General features: G+C 44.7%; 1 protein-coding gene and 1 non-coding gene across 6 annotated transcripts in view; one reads left to right on the top strand and one right to left on the bottom strand.

Moving 5' to 3' along the window:
- ROBO3 (roundabout guidance receptor 3) overlaps nucleotides 1–23,293 on the bottom strand; it is a 186,386-nt gene that overhangs the window by 37,097 nt on the left and 125,996 nt on the right. For all 5 annotated transcript variants that reach the window (XM_060268621.1, XM_060268623.1, XM_060268625.1 and 2 more), the window contains 3 exons: nucleotides 18,815–18,939; nucleotides 15,751–15,922; nucleotides 2,553–2,758 (listed from right to left, as the gene is read on the bottom strand). In XM_060268621.1, coding sequence (XP_060124604.1) covers nucleotides 2,553–2,758; nucleotides 15,751–15,922; nucleotides 18,815–18,939 — 503 coding nt within the window. The remainder of the gene's footprint in view (nucleotides 1–2,552; nucleotides 2,759–15,750; nucleotides 15,923–18,814; nucleotides 18,940–23,293) is intronic.
- On the top strand, nucleotides 19,260–19,334 carry TRNAI-GAU (transfer RNA isoleucine (anticodon GAU)). Its single transcript has one exon. It is a non-coding gene; the product is annotated as a tRNA-Ile (tRNA).

Here is a 23,293-nt window from a genome sequence, read left to right as displayed (position 1 = left end):
GAAGATCAAAACCAGCATGCTGAATTGAGCCCAGATATCACCACCACACCAGTTTCCTGTATCAGTGGGATAGGAGACCACACACATCACAAATGTTCTCAGAATGCGAGAAATCTCCCCACAAATGCTGTGTAGCTTATGTCTGGGAGATACTTGGCAATACTCTGTGAGTTGACCTTGAACATAGCTAATGGAAGGATTGGTTTATTTTTAAATGTCATCACAACGAGACATTTACAGATTTCTGAGTCTTTGGAAGAAGACGGAAGAGTATTCAGCAGAGGAGCTGACAATTAAAGAGAATTGTGGCTGTGAGAGGTTCAGTTAAAGAGGGTTAATTATGATCGAGCTCCCAGCGACAAGTTATGTATAACTTTGCCCATAATGGAATTTGCTGCAAAGTGTGTTTTCAGATTCAGCTGTGTCGCAAAGGGACTGATTTGGCTGGCTTGGCTCTTTGTTTATTGATATTCACTTTGTTAAGAGCAAGAAAATTGCATTCAGCTGTTTTTTTAGCCAGTAAAACAAAGCAATTGCTTACTGCCTGTTAACAACATTAATGTCTTAATAAGCACACAGAAGCTTATGAGTCCATTTTCTGAGCCAGCTTTCAGGAGGGTTGAACAATTCCTATACAGTTTCGAATCAGGCAATTACAGGCTTCCCCTTTTTTTATCAAGTAATTTCATTACTTAGCAATTTACCACGATTATGAAAGCAAGCAATTCATCCCCTAACTACAGTGTGGAATTCATTCGCTTGCTGGATGCTTGTTTGCCGGAGGGACAGAATTCACCGTGAAGTAGCAAGCCATGATCTGGACACACGTCAGAGCATTCACAAGGTTGGTTCAAATGAACTCAAGGCCACTGGTTACGAGGGAGAGAACTTGTGTTGATTTTATCATATAAAAGATGGGCACATGAATCCGCCTGCTGTCACAGATATTAACACGCAGGCCATATACCATTGATGTACCCTCTTGTGGGCATAACTGGATGTGATGCTAAATGCATCTATGTATTTAAAGGTGCAAATTGCATCTGCTGGGAGGAATGATAGTTAACTGCGCCAGAAAAGAGGGATAGAGCAGGCACCCCCAAACTGCAGCCCTCCAGATGTTTTGGCCTACAACTCACATGATCCCTAGCTATCAGGACCAGTGGTTGGGGAAGATGGGAATTGTAGTCCAAAAACATCTGGAGGACCAAAGTTTGGAGATTCCTCGGATAGAGTCAACCACCTGTCAATCAGCGGATGTCATCCCAATATATACATCTGTGAACCGACTGATATCTCCTCCCAGGCTATGCACATTTGTACATGGTTCTACTAATACCCACAGGGCTGTTTCCTTTAGGTAATATTGGGGACCTGTATTCTGGCCTCATGGTGTTATGCTACTTGTTTCTGCAGGGTTCCATTCTGTCTGGCATAAGCCCTCATCCTGCTTACTACTGAGTGGAGGTGCAACCCGTACAGCACATAGGTGACAATTATTCACACAGTTAATATCCTTGTTCAAAAACAATTTATCAGATTTGTGAAAAAATGACAACTACTTACAAAGTGCCATGAAAACTTATGAGCTATCTAAAGTGAACCTGCAATGTCAGATTTTACTAAGTTCTTACAACTTCTTGACTCAATTTTTGTTTTTTCTTGTTTTTTTAAATAAGTTCAAGAAGGAGGTAGGTAAGTTCAACGATGTTCCCGGTAGCTGTGAAGTGCAGATGGAAGATAGGGTGCCAGCATTCTATCCCCGTTTCGCCCTAGCAGTCCATAAAGTTGAAGAGCTGCTATTTCGCCCCCAACAGAGCCAATTTATTGGGGTTGGCTGATGGCCCACTCCCTGAGCACAGTTTTCTGGGTGTCCTCAGTAGTCCTGAGCCATTAATGTAGTTATAGAAACAATTTCTTGGCTTAAGCATAAAGAACTGAATAGCTTAGCAAGCACTGAGTGCAGGCACTGGTTCAGACTTGCAGAATCTCACCTGACTCAGATGATACAAAGAACCAGAACCAGGGGACATCTGTATATTGGTGACATTTCATCTCATAATGACTGCTCCCCATGGCCACATATGGATGTAAAAACATCACCAGGTACTACCTGTGGTATTGGAGGTCCTATGCTTTTGAGTAAAAAAGTTGCTGGGGAACATAAGTGGGAGAGGACTATTGGGCATCTGGTTGGTCATTGGAGAACAGAATGTAGGTCTAAGATCAGTGGTGGCCAAACGTGGCCCTCCAGCTGTTTTTGGACTACAACTCCCATAATCCCTAGCTAACAGGACCAGTTGTCAGGGATGATGGGAATTGTAGTCCCAAAACAGCTGGAGGGCCAAGTTTGGCCACCACTGGTCTAGATCCAGCAGGGCTTTTCTTATGTTCTTAAGCCCAACAATAAGAAATGCTAAGAACATGGATGCGCTCTTTCCAATTTGTCAATTTCATGAGCATGGCAGGGATGCTAAAATAAAATAGTTCTGCTGCTCCAAGAAACAGAAACTTGTGTCTGCTGCTAAGGAGGAGAGAAGCAAGAAACATACCTGTAGGTTCATAATCTGTAGAGTTCCATTGTCCAATAGGCTCACTCTAGGGTCGCTGCCCACGATCCGCTGTCCGTCTTTCAACCACTGGATGCTGGGAAGGGGGTTCCCAGTCACATGGCACTGCAGCTGTGCGGTAGAGTCTATGGCAAGTGTTTGATTGGTTGGTCCTCGGCGAATAATAGGCGGGATACGGTCCGAGGTCACTATTAGGCAAGGCAAGACAAAACAAGAACAGGAGGGCACGTATGAAATTTCATGCATTTATCTCAGCTGCGGCCCAGGTGAAAAAGTTTACAGCAGGCAGACATTTCTAATAGAAGTTACCTTAGGATTTGAGGAGAGGGAAACGAGAGGGTTAAAGACAGCAAGATCACGAAGGCAAGATTTCTGAACCTGTCAGCTTGCATATGGCTGCAGTGTTAAGGTACTTACCTAGGTTGTCATTCATTATTAATTAAATAGTGATTCTTGATTATTTTTAATCCCATGCTCAGGATGACATGCATGCACATACAATAAAGGCAACATGTCTCTGAATACCAGTTACTAGCGATCCACAAAGGGACAGGACTACTGTCCTCAAGTACCATTTGTAGGCTTACTTTAAAAATAAACTGATTGGCTGCTGTAGGAGAAAGCGATGCTGGTCTAAGGAGGTGCTTGGGTCTGATCCAGCAAGGACCTTCTTCTGTTCCTAATATTGCCCGCTGGGTCATCAAAATAACCCTGAAAGGTAGGTTAGCCTGAGAATGGTACAAGTCACCAAGTAAATTTCATGGCCAAGGAGGAATTTGAACCCAGTTCTTCCCAGTGCTAGTTGGGCACTCTAACACAGGAAGAAAGGAAGCTGGTTTATACATTGGTCCATCCACCTCAGTATCATCTACTGACTTGAATTGGCTTCCCAGAGCTTCAGTCTGGGGACATTCCCGGTCCTATTTGGGGACTAAACGATCTTCTGCATGCAAAGGAGATACTCTGCCACTGAACTAAGGCACTTCCCAGCATGAACCACTGCATCATGTTGGGAATACAGTGGTACCTCGGGTTAAGAACTTAATTCGTTCTGGAGGTCCGTTCTTAACCTGAAACTGTTCTTAACCTGAGTTACCACTTTAGCTAATGGGGCCTCCCGCTGCCGCCGCACGATTTCTGTTCTCATCCTGAAGTAAAGTTCTTAACCCGAGGTACTATTTCTGGGTTGGCGGAGTCTGTAACCTGAAGCATCTGTAACCCGAGTTACCACTGTGCAAAAATGCCATTAAGATTAAACCATCTAAAATCCATGCTTCTCCATTGTGTACAAAATCACACTTTTGTGCTTCAGACTGAGCCTGAGGGCAAGGACCATCTTAGAATTTACTTTCGTAAGCCACCCTGACAGCCTTTTTGGCTAAAAGGCAGGGTAAAAATGCTGGAAATCAGTGTTCCTCAACCTTGGGCCTCCAGCTGTTTTGGAACTACAACTCCCATCATCCCCGGCCACTGGTCCTGCTAGCTAAGGATGATGGGAGTTGTAGTCCCAAAACAGCTGGAGGCCCAAGGTTGAGGAACACTGCTGTAAATGAATAAAGTGGGAAAGCTTGCCTGACTTGATGATCAGCTGTCTGGCCTTTGCTGTTCCTCTTGGTTGGCCCTACCATACCAATAGTATTACACTGTGGTGTACCTTCCTATTATTTCCCAAATAGGATCAACACTTGTAGCATTTTTTCCTCTCATGTGATGGGCTGCTCTCATTTCCGATGGGCTGTGACATTTCTGTTCTTCTCCCACCACCACAGAAGGGAAGTGATCTTTGCAGCACCTTATAAGCCTTTTATGTGACAGATTGCAATTTGCTTCTTTGCCGCCACCAAAGTTACAGGTGATGGGATTCATATCCATCAGGTTGTTTAGTAACGCGTAATTAAATAGTCAATTAAAGGCAGGTATTAATTGATTACCTGGAGATGTACTGCCTGGGACAGTACTGACAGGCAGCAGTAAATGTGTCAATGGAAACCTTTAATCTGAGCTATCACCTGCCTGTTCTGAATGCACAGGAAAGAAATCGGCGAGTTACTAAATTATGTGTGCAAACTTTCCTCTCGCAGCTAACAGAGGGAATACACAGAAGATTCCCTCTCCCCAAAAGCAGACTAGGAAATAATAAGAGGCAGTAAGTCTAGCTGGTTCAGCCTTGTGTTTTCCAGTGTGTTGGGGAGCTGGATTCTTGCATGCCAAACACGAAGGCAGCACCACCCTTCCCAATGTTTGCTCCAAGCATCTTCTATCAATCCCTCTAATTCCTATGTTCACACTGTGAGTGCCACTACCTATGTAGCTGAAATGGATTCATCCATGCATGAGAGGGAGGTATTAGCAGGCTGGGGGGGAACCTCAAGCTTTGCAGAACTACAAAAAAATGTCTGGGAGGGAATCAACAGTGGACTCCTCCTCAAATACACACAGCGACACACAGTTCCAAGAGGCTTAATTCTGCAGGAAAACAGCATTCATCTTTGCTTGCACTTTGAGAAGCATAATTCTTGCTCCCCCCCCCCCAATCTCTCTTCTGCCTATCTGTCATCACAAACAAAGTGAAGCCATTACTAGGCTACATTTTACACAGAAATTGCTTGTTATGAGAGAGGAAACACGTTAAGAGATTTCTTACTCAGAGACAAGGTGCCCATGTGGAATTAACATGGGGGAAGACCATAAATCATTTCCTATGGACTTGCCTATTATTTAACGCAATAAGAGAAATCCGTATCGGCGCAGTGATACAAAACGCTAAGAAGTAACCTAGTAATGAGAAATCAATTTGGCAGTTATTAAATACTTCTGCCTGCTGCGTTGTTTACACTAGAGGAATTTGCTTGACAGACTTGGCACACAAAATTAAGGAACGAAAAGGAAGAGATGTTGGGAAACGTTTCCACTAATTTGCAAGAATCACATTGTGCATTTTGCGTAAAAAAGGAAATTCATTTTGCTCAGGATTGCAGTTATGTAAATGTGCTTTATATACGGTACTTCGCTACTTGATTAGGCAGTGTGCTTTCCTAAAAGCGGATCAAGCAAAAAAGCAAAACTTGCCTTACAGCTTCTGTCATCTTTATTCATATACTGCACCCGTCAGTGGAGGATCAGAGCATTTCTTAAGCTCCCCCCCCCCCGATTTGCGTGTTGCTTCCTGGATTGGGTTTCCAGACTGCATGGAGGCCTGAAAGACAGGCTTGTCCTCTTCAGATGTCCACACATAATGTACAGGCTGGAGATGCTGAAGATGTCATGGGTAGGGACTGCAATGTGGTCCCCCCCCCATTATCATACCCACTCCCCTGCTCATTTCTGCTTACCTAATATACTGTGCTCATCCATCAGCTGAATGCACAGAACCAGAGTGGAATCATGTCCACTGGCCTTGCCCCCAACTTCCATGTGTTTCACTGAGCCTCTGAACTGAGCCCAGGTGTGTACATACAGCTTGTACATGTGATGCCTCACTCCATGTGGTCGGAGACTTGGCTTCTTGCAGAGTCTGGGATCATATATAAAGAAGCCCATACAACTTGGGTCATCTTCAACTAACATCTACACAGAGTAGACCCACTGAAATTAATGGGCCAAAGTTAGCAATGCCTATTGATTTCAATGCACCTGCTCTGAGCAGGACCAGCACTGGACACAAACCATTGTTTGGAGGTCTGGCGGAACCTATGGAGCTTACAGCAAGGCTAGTGGGCCCGCTCCTTCCTTCTCCAAGTTTCCAACTAAGCTCTACTTAGAGTAGACTCACTGAAATTAATGAACCCAAGTTAACCTAACCATTGATTTCAGTGGGTCTACTCTAAATAGGGCTACCGCCGAATACAACACTATTTGCCTGACCATAGATCAAGGGTAGTCATCTTGGCGCCCCCTGGATGGTGTTGGGACTGCCACTCCCATCAGTCCTACCCAGCATGACAAAGGATCAGGGATGATGGGAGTTGGAGTCTTTAACAACATCTGCCGGGCCACCTCTGCCATCTGCCATAACAGGCTGAATCTACGTTTACAGCAAAACAGTTATGGACAGTGCAATTAAACACAGGCTTCCAGACAAAAGACTTGGTTATTAATGGGACTGCCATTCATTTGTCTGAGAAAGCCAGTGGCTGTGCTAATGAACTCAGCGCCCGGCCTGCCCTAGCTAAGAAGTGTTTAGCGCTTGCGCTTCTCCGGGCGCTTGACGTTGGTGCCAGTTTTATTGTGGATCAATGCCATTGATCAGATGCGCTTGGAGGGAGCTTGCCCTGACACTATGAGAAATGACACTAAATAAGAGCCCTATTGAACGGAGGCAAACCAAGTCATGCAAGCGGCGAGAGGAAAGGGAAATGGAGGAGGCAGGGGGTGGAAGGGGGCCAGGGAGCAGGGCATGAAGGATTAAGAGGGCACCCTTGGCCTCGGCCAGCTACAGTAACAGCCATGAATCGAAGCTGAAATATCGTCCTTACATCCTCTGATCAGCAAACTGACACGAGCATAGACAGACAGTGAAAAGAGGGGCAGGCGAACTGCAAGGCAGAGGTAAGAGAGGTAATCAAGAGAACAAGTGGAGCCTGCAACAAAATGTTGCTGTGTGGAGTGCCCCAGGGTTCCAGGCAGCCAGTTCTGCTCTATTCTGCCCTCCCAAGTTTTCCATGGGTCTCCCATCAAGAGTCAGCTGTCATTCCAAGGTCAGACAGTGCACTTAAGACTTCATGATGCCCCTCCTTTCTACACACACACACACACCTGCTGCCAGTCTTGAGGATCCCCAGCCTGTGTTTGTGACCCCCCACCCCAGGACTGTTGCTAGTAGGAAGGCAGGCAAGTGGAGGCTGACTGAAGGCAGAGCGAGCAAGCTGTGGACCTCATGAGATGACCAGCAATGGCAACCCTAGGGCCATTTGTAAATGGCTTTGAACTCTTTGGAGAAGAGCAAGGCAAGCCATCTCCCCCGCCCCCATCTAGGAGTCTGACTTATGCGGAGTTTCATGTGGTGTCGGGTTTAACATCCTTTGAACTCCTTGTGTTGTCTTGGGTTCCCCTTTTCACAGGAAGGTTTTTTTGATGCTGTTCTGAATTGTCTGGGACTTCCAACGCTTTTGCTCGGTAAACGGATATCGTTGTGAAGCGTTGAGTCGACATAACAGCCAGGAGAGAAGTAAATCTCCCTGGTGCAGTTTTTCATTCCCTGACACGAAAGAAAACAGAGAGAGGAGCACAGGCAGCTGCCTTCTTCCGAGTCAAGAACATTGGTCCACCTAGCTCAGCTCTGTCTACGCTGGCTCGCAGCAGCTCTCTAGGGTTTCAGAAGGGTAGGGTTGCCAAATGTCCAGAATTTCCTGGACACACCTGGAATACTGCAGTCGGAAGTAGTGTCCAGGCAGAAATCGCTAAAATGTCCGGAAAAATCCGGATATATGGCAACCCATGTCAGCAGTGTCAGTTTTGGCGATTTTTGCAACAACTTTGCAAAAAAAAAAAAAAATCACATAAACTACACTAAAGCAACAACTTTTGTGTCTGGATTTTCACTTTTTGAAATATGGCAGCCCTACAGAAGTGGGTCTCTCCCACTCCTACTTGGACTGAACCCGGGATCATTTTCATGCAAAGGATATACTCTATCATGGAGCTACAGCCCTACCTCAAGAAAGGGGCATATTTTAAGTGCACATTCTCCATACCTCCTTATCTCCCAAACAGTAAAGAAACTGTATTTAACATTATGCAATATTTAATAACAATAATATTAAATTTATAAGGCTGAAATGCCACCTCAATTTACATCACTTCCTGATGGTTGCAACCTTCACATCTTTCGCCCTAGTGCTGTCTTCCCCAACCTGCTGCTCTACAGATGTTGTTGGACTGCAATTCCCATCATCCCTGACCACTGGCCAAGCTGGATGGGGCCTGATGGGAATAAGAATCCAAAACATCTAGAAAGCCCCAGGCGGGGAAAAGCTGCTCTTGATCTGCTGCCCTCCTTAGCAGCAAGACTCAAGGGGAGAGGGCATCAGTGCGAGATTTTCTACGCTGCATACATGAAAGATCTGCCCCCTTCTAATCCCCTGAAACTAAAACCCAAGAGGTGGCCAAGCTTCACATCTGCCCAGCAGCCCAGCGAGCTCACAGGCTCTGCCCATTATTTACAACCCTAATTACTCTCTATCGACTGGGAAGCAGCGAACGGACAAAGGGCGCTCGAGAGTTCACACACAATTGAATTTCCCAGTAACAATCAGCAGTGAAAGCGCACGCAAGGGGGCGGAGAGGGAGGGGGACGCGAGAGAAAATCAATCAAGGCAAAGGAGCTGGCTTCAGACAAGGATCATCTGTCGCACCTGCCAAGCTTCCAGCGTGAGGGCCCTGCGCCCGCCGCTCATGCAGGAGACGGATCGCCGGCACTTCCTCCCCTCCTGCCCCGCCAAATCTCCCACGCAGCAGACAAACGGCTTGACATCATATTCGATGGCATGTGGGTGCAACCCACGAGATTGTACACAAGTCCCAGCTGCCTTTTTCCTCCTCCCTGAGTGTCAGGGGGAAGGGCGGGGGAAGATAAGACGTGATTTAGCTCTTCTGTGTTGACGCTGAAAGGTGGCAACAGACACTTGTCCACTCGCTGATGCCTCCCTGGCAAAATCATGTGCCTGATGTGGACATACACACATAAGAAGAAGTGTCAATGTGCAACACACACACACACACATGAGAGAGAGAGAGAGAGAGAGAGAGAGAGAGAGAGAGAGAGAGAGAGACATCTCCCGTGCGCTGGAGCAGTTTTGGAAAGTGTGCCTTTTCTTGTTGCCGTAGAAACCCAGCTGGTGATGCTGCTACTAAATGAGGATTTCGGGGTTACAACCTCCTTTGTCTTATTAATCCCTCCCAATTGTCTGCTGCCAATGGATCAGGTGTTTCTGTTAAATAATAATAAAGGAGAGGGTGGAAGGGAGGACTCTGTTGAGAGTAGAGGATTGCTCCCTAGGGAGAAGCTCAGAGGTAGGGAAATAAGGCAGTACAAAGCCTTTCATTTCCAGGTCACCAGTTCAACAAGGTGATGCTTCAACAAGGCCTATTTGGCACAAGAATAGATATGGTGGCTACTGGGTCAAGCCAAGAGGCTCTCTATACAGGGCCACCACTTGGAATGACCCTCTAGTCGGATCTCCCTTCTTTGCGGGGCATGAGTTTGGGGATTCAGAGGCGGGTGAGAACCCCTCTCGGGGTGTGACCAGTAATGCAAGTGCTACTACACAAGCAACACTTGTGGAAGAAGAGCCTGTAGTGCTAGTATTTCACTGGCCTGAGGAGGCTGCATTGCTCTCCTCTGACTCTAAGGACTCCAGCTCCGAAGGCCATGGTCTCTCTCATTTTACAGAAGTCAATGATTTCTAAAGCAGGCTTTGTCCCTTTACATGAAAATACTCATGGAAGATGAGTATTTAATTGAAAATACTAATGGAAGATGGAGCTAGCTACTGGGATGCTTAAGGCTCCTATTTAAGGCTCAGTCGGAGGCTGGCTGTTGCTGAAACAACATCTGAGCTCTGCTGTTATGTTAAAGCTGCAGGCTGGGCCCTGACTGGAACTGTCCAGGGTGCTACTGATGCCTTGCCCTGCCCCAGCTCCCTTTAGATTAGATTAGATTTCTTTATTGTCATTTTGTAATTACAATGAAATTGGCTGCTATCCCATAAAAACAAAAACAAGAAACAAAACAAAAAAACACATTTTCAGCCACACATTCACTGTAAAGGACCATGAGGTGAGACAGGTATTGAGGATGGTGAATCCAAGGAAGGCTGCTGGACCTGATGGTATCACAGGAAGGGTGTTGAGGGGCTGTGCAGATCAATTGGCGAAGGTCTTCAACAAGATCTTCAACAAGTCACATTTAACATGCTGATAGAACATTGGGAACCCCATCAAAATAACTTTTCTATTCTGTCAGGATAATACAGGCAATTAAGAATGCATCTTTTCAGAATAGCTTGTTTCTGATTTTATTTTTTTTGCATGATTTTATGTACATGCGCATCTCAACTGCAAAGGAATCACATTATATTGGGCCCACAATTCTAAACACACAGCTCCTGGTGGATATGAGTCGTGCATCTGAGCCATTAACAGGGGCATCCACAGATGGTTGGGCAGGGGTATAAGGGATTGGCGGTCCTTGAGGTCTCCTAGGCTCAAGTTGCTAAGGGCCTTGCAAATTAACACAAGAACCTTGAACCTGCCCCAGGAGTGTATGAGCACCAAGTCCAGACTTTTGAGCACTGGAGTTAATGTGCAGGCGATAGTGTATCCCTACAACAAGCTGGAGTCACTGGACCAAGGGTAGCTCCACATAGAGCGCATTGCAGTAATCAAGTGTTGAGGTTACCAACACATGACTTTTATGACATCTTGCCCTGCACAACATTGGATTTGTAGAGAAGATGGCTTCTTAATAAAGCATACCCTACTTGTTGCAGAAAATGCCCAGCATGACAGCAATTTGATCTGTGCTGTTCTTTCCGTAGCTAAGTTGTTATTTATGAATATACGCCATGAAATTCCACCCACCACCCTCCTACTACTCCCACCTCTACCTATGTAAGTTGACAACATTTCATTAAATAATTGTTGATTTTGATGAAGCACAGCTTGCTTGGGAGAATGGGAGGGGGGCAGGGGAGAAGCTCCCCCCCCCAGTCCTATTGTTAGGTGGTGGTAATGAAGGAAATTGCCTACACAGCTATTCTTTCTCTTTCCCTCTGAACCTCCCCCACCCCTCCATTTCTTTCCAGTGATTTTAATATAAGTGAAAGGTTTTCTGATCAAGTCAAGCCCCTTCTATGCTTTCCAGGCATCTGAATATTCTCAAGGAAACATAGACAAAATGGTATTAGCAGCAAGAAGAAAAGGGGACTGCTAAGGCTCAATAAAGGTTCTTCAGTGATTTCGTGTGAAATTTCCTCCAGGTAACAGCATATCCTCAGATATGCTGATGACACAACCTTGATGGCAGAAAGTGAGGAGGAATTAAAGAACCTTTTAATGAGGGTGAAAGAGGAGAGCGCAAAAATATGGTCTGAAACTCAACATCAAAAAACCTAAGATCATGGCCACTGGTCCCATCACCTCCTGGCAAATAGAAGGGGAAGAAATGGAGGCAGTGAGAGATTTTACTTTCTTGGGTTCCATGATCACTGCAGATGGTGACAGCAGTCACGAAATTAAAAGACGCCTGCTTCTTGGGAGAAAAGCAATGACAAACCTAGACAGCATCTTAAAAAGCAGAGACATCACCTTGCCGACAAAGGTTCGTATAGTTAAAGCTATGGTTTTCCCACTAGTGATGTATGGAAGTGAGAGCTGGACCATAAAGAAGGCTGACTGCTGAAGAATTGATGCTTTTGAATTATGGTGCTGGAGGAGACTCTTGAGAGTCCCATGGACTGCAAGAAGATCAAACCTATCCATTCTGAAGGAAATCAGCCCTGAGTGCTCACTGGAAGGACAGATCGTGAAGCTGAGGCTCCAATACTTTGGCCACCTCATGAGAAGAGAAGACTCCCTGGAAAAGACCCTGATGTTGGGAAAGATGGAGGGCACAAGAAGATGAGGACAGAGGACGAGATGGTTGGACAGTGTTCTCGAAGCCACCAACATGAGTCTGACCAAACTGTGGGAGGCAGTGGAAGACAGGAGTGCCTGGAGTGCTCTGGTCCATGGAGTCACGAAGAGTCGGACACGACTAAACAACAACAGCTGAAGGGTGTGCAACCTGTGAATGTCCGTAACTTGGACTATAACTTCCACCATCCCTGACCAATAAGAATGCTGATGGGAACTGGAGTCCAACAAGGTGTGGAGGACAACTGGGTCCTTCATCCAGGTAATGGCCAAACAAACACTGAGACTAGGGGTCGACAAAACTAAAGGAATGTCTGGTCACTTTTCAGAAAGCTCTGGAGGGATCAGTATTTGGGGGGCAGAGGCATGTTCTCAACTGGTACTCACAGAATTGTAGAGTTGGAAGGGATTACAAGCGTCATCTAGTCCAGCGTCTAGCAATGCAGGATCCGCTCCCCACGTAAGGTTCAAACCCACAACCCTGAGATTAAGAGCCTTACGGTCTACTGACTGAGCTACTGGCAATGAATGGCACACTGGTGTCATTCTTTAGGATATATCATATCTTTTCTCTCTTTTTCTTCCATAAAATTTTATTTTCCAAAATAATAAAACTTTTAATAATAACTGGGTACAAGCCTAGTTATATAATACAATCTCCACGAAAATGACAACATTGCATTGAGTATGTAGTGCCATTTCAAGCATGTTCTTAAGTCATTAATGGTTAATATAGCCTCGCCTCAGACAAATTTGAGCAGATGGCCGGGGGGTGGGTGGGTTATTATCTTCTTCCCTTACATATAAAAGAAAGGTGCGTCAACAAAACTATCTCTCTAAGCAACACCTTTTGCCAGGTTAGTCGCTCTGAGATAGTTACATCCCAAATGCTGTTGAACCATGTCTTGAGGGGTAGCTCAGCCTGAGATTTCCAAAAACATGCTAGCACCAAACGTCTGGACATCAGTAAAAAGAACACTAAATCTTTGTGTCAGATAGTGAGGTCAGAATCTATGTTTAATGAAAGCAGGGCTAAAGCTGGATTTGGTGAGTTCTCCATTCCACAAGAAAAACCAACAAGATAAAACAAAATCTAAGTTTGCAGAGCCTGTTGCCCCTCCTGCAAATATATATATATATATTCTAGGATTTGTCTGAGATGTTATTTCCAATGCTCACATGTAACCCAAATGGACAGATCCTATAAAGCCTAACCCTTGTAGGTCTTAGGGAAATGTCAGGAGAAAGATTCTTGAGGTTATTATTGGGGATGGGGGCGGCTTGCAAAGCCCATGTACCTGAGAAGTCTTTTTTTTTTTTAGAATCGCAGACTTTTAGAGCTGGAAGGGATCTTTGAGGTCATCAAACCCAACCCACAGCCTAGCGATCATAATATGCCTCTCTGAAATTTCCACTCATTTGTTTTAGTCTTGCCCTCTTATCCTCTTGTTTCCCCCAGCCACCACCGCCACCATTACTTTCTCAGATATGCATTTAAAAGGAGAGAAACTGCTTTAATGTAACAAACTACTTAAGATTCCATTAACTTATTTTTCTGTTTGACGCTGCGGGTCATGTTCGTAGCAGCGTTTCATTATATTTGGTTAGTTACAAAGGCAAGATGTTGATTTAAATATGGGGCGATGACAGTAAAAAATAGTTGTGAATCATATGCAAAAATATGGATGGAAGAGAATGTGAACAGCAATCCCCCCCCAGACCCTTAGGGTACCCTCTTACGTTTTAAAAATAATAATGGCATAACAGGTTCAAACCATAGAATGGATGGTTGTCAACACGCCAGGGGCTCATGCCATCCTCTTTGTTACAGCTTTCCCCACTTCCTGTTCAGCAGGAACAGAAGCTTGTCATGATAATGTCTGAATAGGCCAATAATGGTTAATGCCTGCCCATCCATTTTTATTTTATTTCACAGAATTTGTATACTACTTAATGGTTAAAATAAAAACACCTCTAAGTAGTTCACAAAAAAACATACATTAAAGTTATCTATAAAAGTCGGAGTTTTAAACAAGTTAACCTTAAAAAAAACCCAGCAGTTAAAATATACATTACCAGAAAGAAAGAAAGAAAGAAAGAAAGAAAGAAAGAAAGAAAGAAAGAAAGAAAGAAAGAACCCACTCTAAAACACGTACTGGCTTTACATATCAGGGTAAGCCTGCCTTAAGAAGAAGGTTTTTAGCAGCTGCCAAAAATAGTACAGTGAAGGAGGTTGCCTAATGTCAATGAGCAGGGAGTTCCAGAGTGCAAGCGCTGCTGTGTTGAAATATTGATTGCTTACAGGTGCGGAACAGACATTTTAGGAATCAGACTATGGGATCTGATTCAGGTTTTGAGGGCAAGTGCAAACCTAGTTGGCGAATTTGGACATTGCAGCAAACTATGCTTATCACTAAATGGAGAGTTAACTGTAAGACAGAGGAAAGTGGTGAGAAGAGCTAATGCCAGAGGCTTATTTCCAATCCTCTAAACCAGCAGTTTTCAACATGGGGTGCCTTGAATGAGAGTCAGGGGTGCCGTGGGCCTTTGTCCCTCTTTCCTTCCCTCCCTCCTCTGATGCCCTCTCACATCTCTGCTGCCCCAAGGCCTGTTTGCCTCATGTTCACCTTTGGCCAGTCTCTGTCAGAGTGCTCAGGCTGGGGCCATCGTTTTTCCAGCCCCTATGGGGCAGCATGTGGAGGCACCTCTCTTTGGGGTGGGGGGCGGCGACCCAGAGACTCCCAAGGAGTGGGGAGAGGACGCTGAGGGAACACTCCACAAGAGAGTGTTTTCAAAAAGGAGCGAGGGGCTGCCACCTCTACAGTCAAGGGGTGACAGAACTGGGCTTCTGAGGCTCAGAGTGTGTCTCCTCACAGGGGAGCCGCAGAAAGAATGTAGTAGGTCAAGGGAGGCATGGAAAAGTTTGAAAAACTCTGCTCTAAACCATGGTTTGGAGGATCATTTGAACTGAGCCACTGTGACTCTCTAACAAATTGTTTTTTGTGATTTATGCCGTCACTACTCTCACCTACAACGTGATTCTAACTATCTTGCTCGGAAATGTTTTACTTAATTGATAGGGGTTTACTCCCAGGTAAGTGGGGTCAGGGCTGAAACCTTAATTTCTCTCTCTCTCTCTCTCTCTCTCTCTCTCTCTCTCTCTCTCTCTCTCTCTCTCTCACACACACACACACACACACACACACACACACACACCACTACCACCATGTTTAAGGAAGGAGCCACTCTCACTTCTAGCTAAGTAATAAATCAAATTGGATCCAAGAATTGCTAAACCGTGAGTCATCCCCAGAGGCTGAGAAACTTTGGGATTACTCCCTGCCTCCTTAATAAGAGGCTATTTGATTTGAAGGAATATGATAAGCATGTCTGGGCATTACATGCTTTGCCAACCCCCTCCCCACCCCCAGGATTAAGGAAGCATTTCCTGCCATTTAAATCTGTGTGGAGTCAGTGTACATCAGCGCCTCCCGCTCCAAACTGTCCCGGGCGTGAAAAATTTATCTTCCACTCGCAGATAACTTACCATCTTCCACTTCCAGGAGAGCTTTAGCCAGAATGCTCCCTGCCACACTAATGGCTTGACACATGTAGTAGCCCGAATCTGAAGTCTGCACGTCCATGATGTTCATCTCGCCGCTTGGAGACACAGAAAAGCGGCCCATCGCCTGAGGGGGCTGGCTAGGAAAAAGCAGGATCTGTAGAAAATAAAAAGGGGGGAAAGGCGTTTGCAATTCCATCCCCTGAAAACATGCAAGAAGAATGTTGCTCTTGGTTGCCAATATGGCCTTGGGTTCTGCCCATGTCCCAGAATGTCTCCCTCTTGAGAGACACAACAGTTTCCCCCCTTGCTTCTGTGGGATGTTGTTATGGGATCAAAAGAGATAATGGGTGAATCTCCAAAGTTGCTGAAGAAAAAGGGACCTTGTATTTGTAATGTAAGACATACTAATATATAACTCCAAGGGTGAAACGCCATCGTCTTGGAAAGCTTTTCCCTTCATCAGCCTAGTTCAGACATAACAGGAAGCTGTGGTTTCCTGCCACGTGAATGAGCTGTGGCAAGTTTTGAGCTTATGTGCCTCCCCCTACCCTATTTTTCATGTGAGAGGAAGAGATTAGAAGCATCTGCTTTGGGTTTTAAAGTAACCGCAGTTCACTGTGATGTCTGAAATCAAGTAACTACGGTTCGTTTTGTGGTTCCAGCTAGGACCTGAAACCAAAATGACATTTCTCACCTATTCTAGGGTTGTCATATTTCAAAAAGTGGAAATCTGGACACAAAGTTGTTCAGTTGTTGTTGTTGTTTTTGAGGGGAGGGCAAAGTTGTTGAGTTGTTTTTGCAAAATCTCAAAAAAGAAGATCTTTTGGAGCTATTTTTAATGAAATTCACCAAAAACTACGCTTCTGACATGGTTTTGCCATACGTCTGGATTTTCCTGGACATTTAAGCTATTCCTGTCCAGACACTGTTTCAGACAATCGATTCCCGGCAATGTCTGGGAAATTCTGGCCATATGGCAACCCCTACCTAATTTAGGCTACTGGAATAAAGAAATTTAGTTAGCGATAGACTTTTGTGTGAAGGGTCTGTGAACTCAGAATATGCTGAAAAAGAAAATATGCCCTTTAAATTCTAACTATGTATTTTGCAGCTGGTTTAGGTTGGTAGAGCTTGGGGTTGGAATAGAAAAACAGAAAGCAAAATGAAGCATAGATTTAGGAAGTATGAATCCTGTACAGCACAGGGGTGGTGAACTTCCAGCTCGTGGGCCTAATTCATCCTGGAAGGCCATTCTCCCCAAACTAGGTCCACTTTCCCTACTGTCACCACATCACAGGTAACATCAGGTATGAATGAGGCAGGTGAAGGCATGGCTGTCACTGCTTTGAAGTCCATTTCCAAATGATCACCACCAAGATGGCCGCCGGGCATGCGTAAAGCAACTTCCGGTGCCACTGCTCGATTTCCGGTGCCCACATATGGGAAGAGCGTGAGCGGCACCCAAAATGGAAGCTCCCTGGCAGGTAGGAAATCCGGGGGTTTCCGGGATTTTTCTCCATTCGGGAGAACAGCGGGAAACGGATTAAAATCCGGGGGTTTCCCACGAAAAACGGGATACTTGGCAGCTAAGGGCATGACCGCATCCTGTACCCTTGGTGGGCAGAACAGGAGAAAAGGTACAGCTACAGCCCCTCAGAATTCTTCTCACTATTTCATGGCAGAGAAGCTGTGAAGAGCAATGTCACCAATTTTCTCCAGGAGGAGGAGAGATTCTCCAACAGATCTTCAGGGATGGAACTCATCATTGGCAGCAGCAGTAGCACAGATCGTTCCTTTGTTCCTAAGGGGGTGTTTTTGTGCATTGGCAACCTGGCCATCATTTTACATTTCCCACAGTGCCCTGGATCTAGCATTATAAACAGGGCATTGGGGAGAGGGAAGATGGCCACAGCCACAAAAAAGTAAAATAAAATAAAATGGTGGAGGATATTCAGAGGAAATTTGGCAAAATGGCCTTAAAGAGAAATCCATGAGGTAAAAATTCCAGCTCTGGCATACAAGCTACACACACACACACACACACACACACACACTGTGGGAGAAGCTGGAGTGATGGAGATAAAAGCCAGGAGGGCTGCATTTCCCATCCTTGACTTAGAGATTGCCTCACTGGTTAAGTACCAGGTTGAGCATAATACATCGATCCTGGTCCAACTGCACTGGCTACTGATTAGTTTCCAGGCCCAATTCAAAGTGCTGGTTTTGACCTATGAAAGCCTTAAAAGGCTCAGGACCACAATACTTCAAGGACTGCCTCGTTCCATATAAAGAGGACCCTGAGATCATCTTCTGATGCCCTTCTTCATGTGCCTCCTCTTCGAGAGGTGCAGAGGGTGGCAACACAAGAACGGGCCTTCTCTGCAGTGGCTCCCTGTCTGTAGAATGCTCCCCCTAGGGAAGTTCGCCTGGTGCCTTCATTATACAACTTTAGGTGCCAGGCAAAAACGTTCCTTTTCAACCAGGCCTTTGGTTGAGCTGATTGACATCCTATGCCCTTTTAAAATGTGGCTCTTTGTGGGGTGTTGTTGTTATTGGGTTGTTTTTATTTCCATTACATATACAGTGGAACCTCGGTTTTCGAATGTAATCCATTCCGGAAGACCCTTCAACTTCCGAAATGTCCGAAAACCGATGCAGGCATTTCCGTCCGGAAAACTCAATATGGAAGCTGCATGGAGCGTTTGGTTTCTGAAAAGTGTTCAAAAACTGAAGCAGCTACTTCCGGGTTTTCAGTGTTCAAAAGCCAAAACGTTCGATTTCCGAGACATCCGAAAAGATACCACTGTATTCTGGTTTTTATGTTGATATTTTCTGTGAACTGCCCTGAAACCTTGAGGTATAGGGCAGTATATAAATTCTAATAATAATAATAATAATAATACCTCTCCAACACAGAGACTCCCCCATCCATCCCTAACATTATACCCTCCCCATCATACTCCTGCATGGAATTACACCAAACGTGACAATTGCATCTCAGAACCAAGGCAAGAGGCCATGCTGAATTGGGTAAGGCCACACCTACCTGGCTACCTTCCTTCTGCCAAAACACGGCTGGCGGTGGGTTTCCTTTGGTCTCGCACTGAAAGGTCACGGTGCGGCCTTGGGCTACAATCTGATCCCGAGGGCGGGTCACCAACTGCGGTGGAACTGAGAGAAAAGGAGAGGTGAGACAAAGACAAACAGGTTTAAGACTTTGGGGGACTTAAGACCTTCACCCACCCCTGGACCCGTCCAGCCCCAGAGCTGTAGCCCTGGGATTGGGAAGATGTGCTCCTTCAGATCAACCATGGCTCTCCTCATCTCCGACCTTTGGACAAGTTGGCAGGGGCAGGTGCTGAAGTCCAACACCATCATCTGGAGGGACATAAATTCTCCATTCTTGTTCCTAGTCGCTATACTCTGCTGCCCTGTCTCTGGACTATTTGCGTGTGCTTGAAAATAAAGGTTCTGCCCCAAAGACATTGACAGCACTCAATAGCTCAGTTGGTTAGAGCGTGGTGCTGATCACGCCAAGGTTGCAGGTTCGATCCCTGTATGGGGCAGCTGCACATTCCTGCATTGCAGGGGGTTGGACTAGATGATACCCAGGTTCCCTTACAATTCTATGAGTCTATGAATAGATGTATTTTGTAATTATCTTTTCACCCTCTTATAAAATAGGGAGGGGAATAACTACCTATTCACTCTGCCTACTGGGAAGCCCTTGTGTCATGTGAAATTTCGCCTCTGGAAAAAGAATGTCTGGAGAGTCAAATATAGTGCCTTCATTACTTTCTCTCTCTTAACTGGCTTGAACTAATAATAGTTATAGCAGCAGCCAATGAGCTTTATAAGAGTTAGTATCTTTTAATCCAGATGGATTGAAAGACCTGCTGGTCCTCTTGTGGAATGGGGTTGTGAAACTTGTGTTGTATGTTGCGTGTGATCGTGTGGGTTCTGACCCTCTTCAATCTGGCTCCAACTCATTTATAGCTTGCTCATTTGGGGAAGGGGTGGAGCTTGCTGGTGCGGTACACATGCTTTGAATGCAGAAGGTGCCCGGTTCAATCCCCATCTCCAGGTAGGGCTGGACCCCTATCTGAAACCCTGCAGAGATGCTGCCATTCAGACAATAAGGAACTAGTTGGACCGGTAGTCTGATTCTGCATTAGGTGGCTTCCAGTGTTTCTAGATATCTGGAGCACCTGCTTTCACAGTATGGGCAATCCAGACGATTTTAAAGCAAGAACAGCAAGAGGCATTTAACAAGGGAAGAGATAAAGAAAGGAGAAATGCAAACCACTGGGGTATGGTAAAGGAACACAAGCTATAACTTCACAGAGGAAATCAAACATATTAATGTGCTTCCAGATAGGCTTGGACTTTATTTATTTTTTAAATCCAGTCTATAAATGCACGCAAAGGATATCATCTTGCAATAGAAGAAAGGAAAGGAGGAGACAGAGAGAGGCAAGAAAAGAAAAAAAAGACCCTCTAAATCAGCCACCCGGCCATAATAAATAATGTTGCAGATTTAAATTCCTCCCTGAGCACCTCTGTCTGGTTAGGAACCTTTTCTCTCCTCTCAGTGCAAGACAAATGGCACCGGGTTTTACAAATGCTAATTGCCTACCTTATCTCCTCTTTGCCCTCCCTCCCAAACTACCTAGAGAAGGAGAGAGAGACAGTGCCACATCCCTCTTGCAGAGCTGTAAAGTATTTATAGGGCACCAGGCACTATAAGAAAGGGGTGGGTGGGAAAGGAGCTTCAGGTGTACTATTGTCATGCTGATCACTGCAAGCCTTACTTTAATGAAGTTGTGAGTGCAAGGTTACCCGCATGCTAATCGCAAGGGGTGTGCGACTGCTTGTCAACCAGCCCTCCCCCATCCAGAAGTCTTTTCTGGCAGAATTTCCATGGAATGGGAAAAAATCCTCCTGACGTTTAATAGTTATTGACTGGCACTAGAATGGTTCATGGGAAGGGGTGTGGGTGTTTGGATCTACAGTATATGCAGACAGCAGTTAAATTTGCAGCAATGCCCAGTCCCATTGCCCCCTAGGTTGCTCCTTTTCTGGGTCCTGGGTTGGCTCACAGAGAAAAGTCTGTGCCACTGTGCTTGGTGGTGGTGGAGAGAAAAGGTAGCAAAGTTGGCGACATGTGACATGTGACTGTGATTGTTATTTCAGGAACCAGCAGTGATGAATCATGACAGCAGTTACCAAAGTGTCACTGGAATTGGGTTGGACCAAAGATATGGGTCACTGATAGCCAGAGGTGATGGAAGTTCACTGTCTGGAAGACCACAGGCACTGAGTAATCCCTAGTGCAGTGTTTCCAAACCTTGTGCCTCCAGCTGTTTTCGGACTACAATTCCCATCATTCCTGACCACTGGTCTTGCTAGCTAGGGATGATGGGAGTTGTAGTCCCAAAACATCTGGAGGCACAAGGTTGGGAAACACTGCCCTAGTGTAAGATGGTCCATGCAGATGTCCAACTGAGTGTGCGGATGTGGCACTTACTCAGCCTCAATATATTGTCTGAATGGGGTGCAAAGTCGTTGTGCAAATGTTGTGCAAAGTCACTCAACTAGCATCATGGATAAGCATGAATTTGAACTTGGGTTTCTCTTTATTACAGTGGAACCTCGGTTTATGAACACCTCGGTTTACGAATTTTCGGTTTACGAACGCCGCGGACCCATCTGGAATGGATTAATTCACTTTCCATTACTTTCAATGGGAAAGTTCGCTTCAGTTTATGAACGCTTCAGTTTAGGAACAGACTTCCGGAACCAATTACACCCATGCTTCGGGTTAAGTACGCTTCAGGTTGAGTACCCCGCGGACCCGTCTGGAATGGATTAATCCACTTTCCATTACTTTCAATGGGAAAGTTTGCTTCAGTTTATGAAAGCTTCAGTTTATGAACAGACTTCCGGAACCAATTGTGTTCATAAACCGAGGTACCACTGTATATTGATTTATTATGCAAATACAAAACAAAGGCAAAGCATACATACATTTGGCAAAAATAAAGACCAAAAAAAAAGAAAAACGCGCGCGCGCGCACACACACACACACAAACAAAAACAAAACAGGTGCAAAAATAAATACGCAATGAAAAATGGAACAAATTCTAAGAATATAAACAGTAAAGTAAATAACTAAGAAAGACACCCCAGGGTGCCGTTTCTCTGCTGGCTTTTCTGGGATGGGTTCCATTTGCTTATTTTTGGTTTTTGGTTTTGACTTCCGTCAATCACACAACAGTTCATTTCCTGTGGCTAAGACAGTTTCTATGTATTTCATTATATTCCTCATCTTGGTATGCACGCACACGAAAGCTCATACCAAAATAAAAACTTAGTTGGTCTTTAAGGTGCTACTGAAGGAATTTTTTTATTTTACTTCGACCCAGACCAACACGGCTACTTACCTGTAACCTTGGTATGAGGAGTCATATTCTCACTTACTGGTTTATTCTAAACACAGCCAAATCCTGGTTGTTGAACCTTGATTCAATAAATAAGTATTTAGGCATTCCCATTCCTTCTGGATAGTTTTGTTAGACTTATTCTTTAAGGCTTTGGTTAGCTTAGCAAGTTCCAAGTACTCGCTTAACTTTTGTAGCCATTCTTCTTTAGTTGGTATATAATTACCTTTCCAATTTTTGGCTATTAATACCCTAGCCTTTCTTATTGCACATAAAAATGGTCTTATTTTTTCTTTTGGAATTCTACTATTTATTATCCCAAGAAGGAATGTTTCTGGCTTTTTATGAAATGCAATTTTTAATAGTTTTTTTTCATTTCATCATAGATCGTGTCCCAGAATTTTTTGATTTCTGGGCACGACCACCACATATGAAAAAAGGTTCCCAATTTCAATTTGCATTTCCAACACTTATTGTTGTGGTTTTTATTAATTTTAGATACCGTAATTTGACAGGAGTAAGATACCACCTCTATTGCATTTTCATACAATTTTCTCTTACTTGGTAGCATGCTGTAATTTTTTGGTTTTTCTTCCATACCTTCTTGCACTTCAATAGCTCTATCGGGTGTCCTACATCCCATTCCCACTTTTTCATTACATCTTTTATCTCTTCAGCCTTTAAATGCCAATTCAAAAGTAACCTGTACATTTTGGATAGGGTTTTCTTATTATTTTGCAGCAATTCTTTCTCTATCTTATTGAACTCAGGTTTCTCATATCCAAGCCTCCAAACTTCAGCCAAGTTGCCACAAAGATATTTAGCGCCTCTGGATTTATGATATTGGATCACTGGATCAGCATTTTATCTCATTGCCTCCAGATCCTAACTTCTAAGAGCATGCAGTGACCATTTGCTTCAACCCCAAGGGAACCCAATCCTTTCACTACCTGATAGTTTTTGTCTTTTTACTTCTGTGCTCATAATAATCACATTAAGAGACCCATAAGCAAAGGCTGTTTAAATACTGTATATTCCTGCGTATAAGACTATCTTCGTCTTATACGCCGGAATATGCGGTGTG

The sequence above is a fragment of the Zootoca vivipara genome, chromosome 15 (genome assembly GCF_963506605.1).
Source record: "Zootoca vivipara chromosome 15, rZooViv1.1, whole genome shotgun sequence".
Taxonomy (NCBI): Eukaryota; Metazoa; Chordata; class Lepidosauria; order Squamata; family Lacertidae; genus Zootoca; species Zootoca vivipara.
The sequence above is the reverse complement of the archived record's forward strand: the minus strand, read 5'-3'. Positions and strand labels throughout refer to the sequence as shown.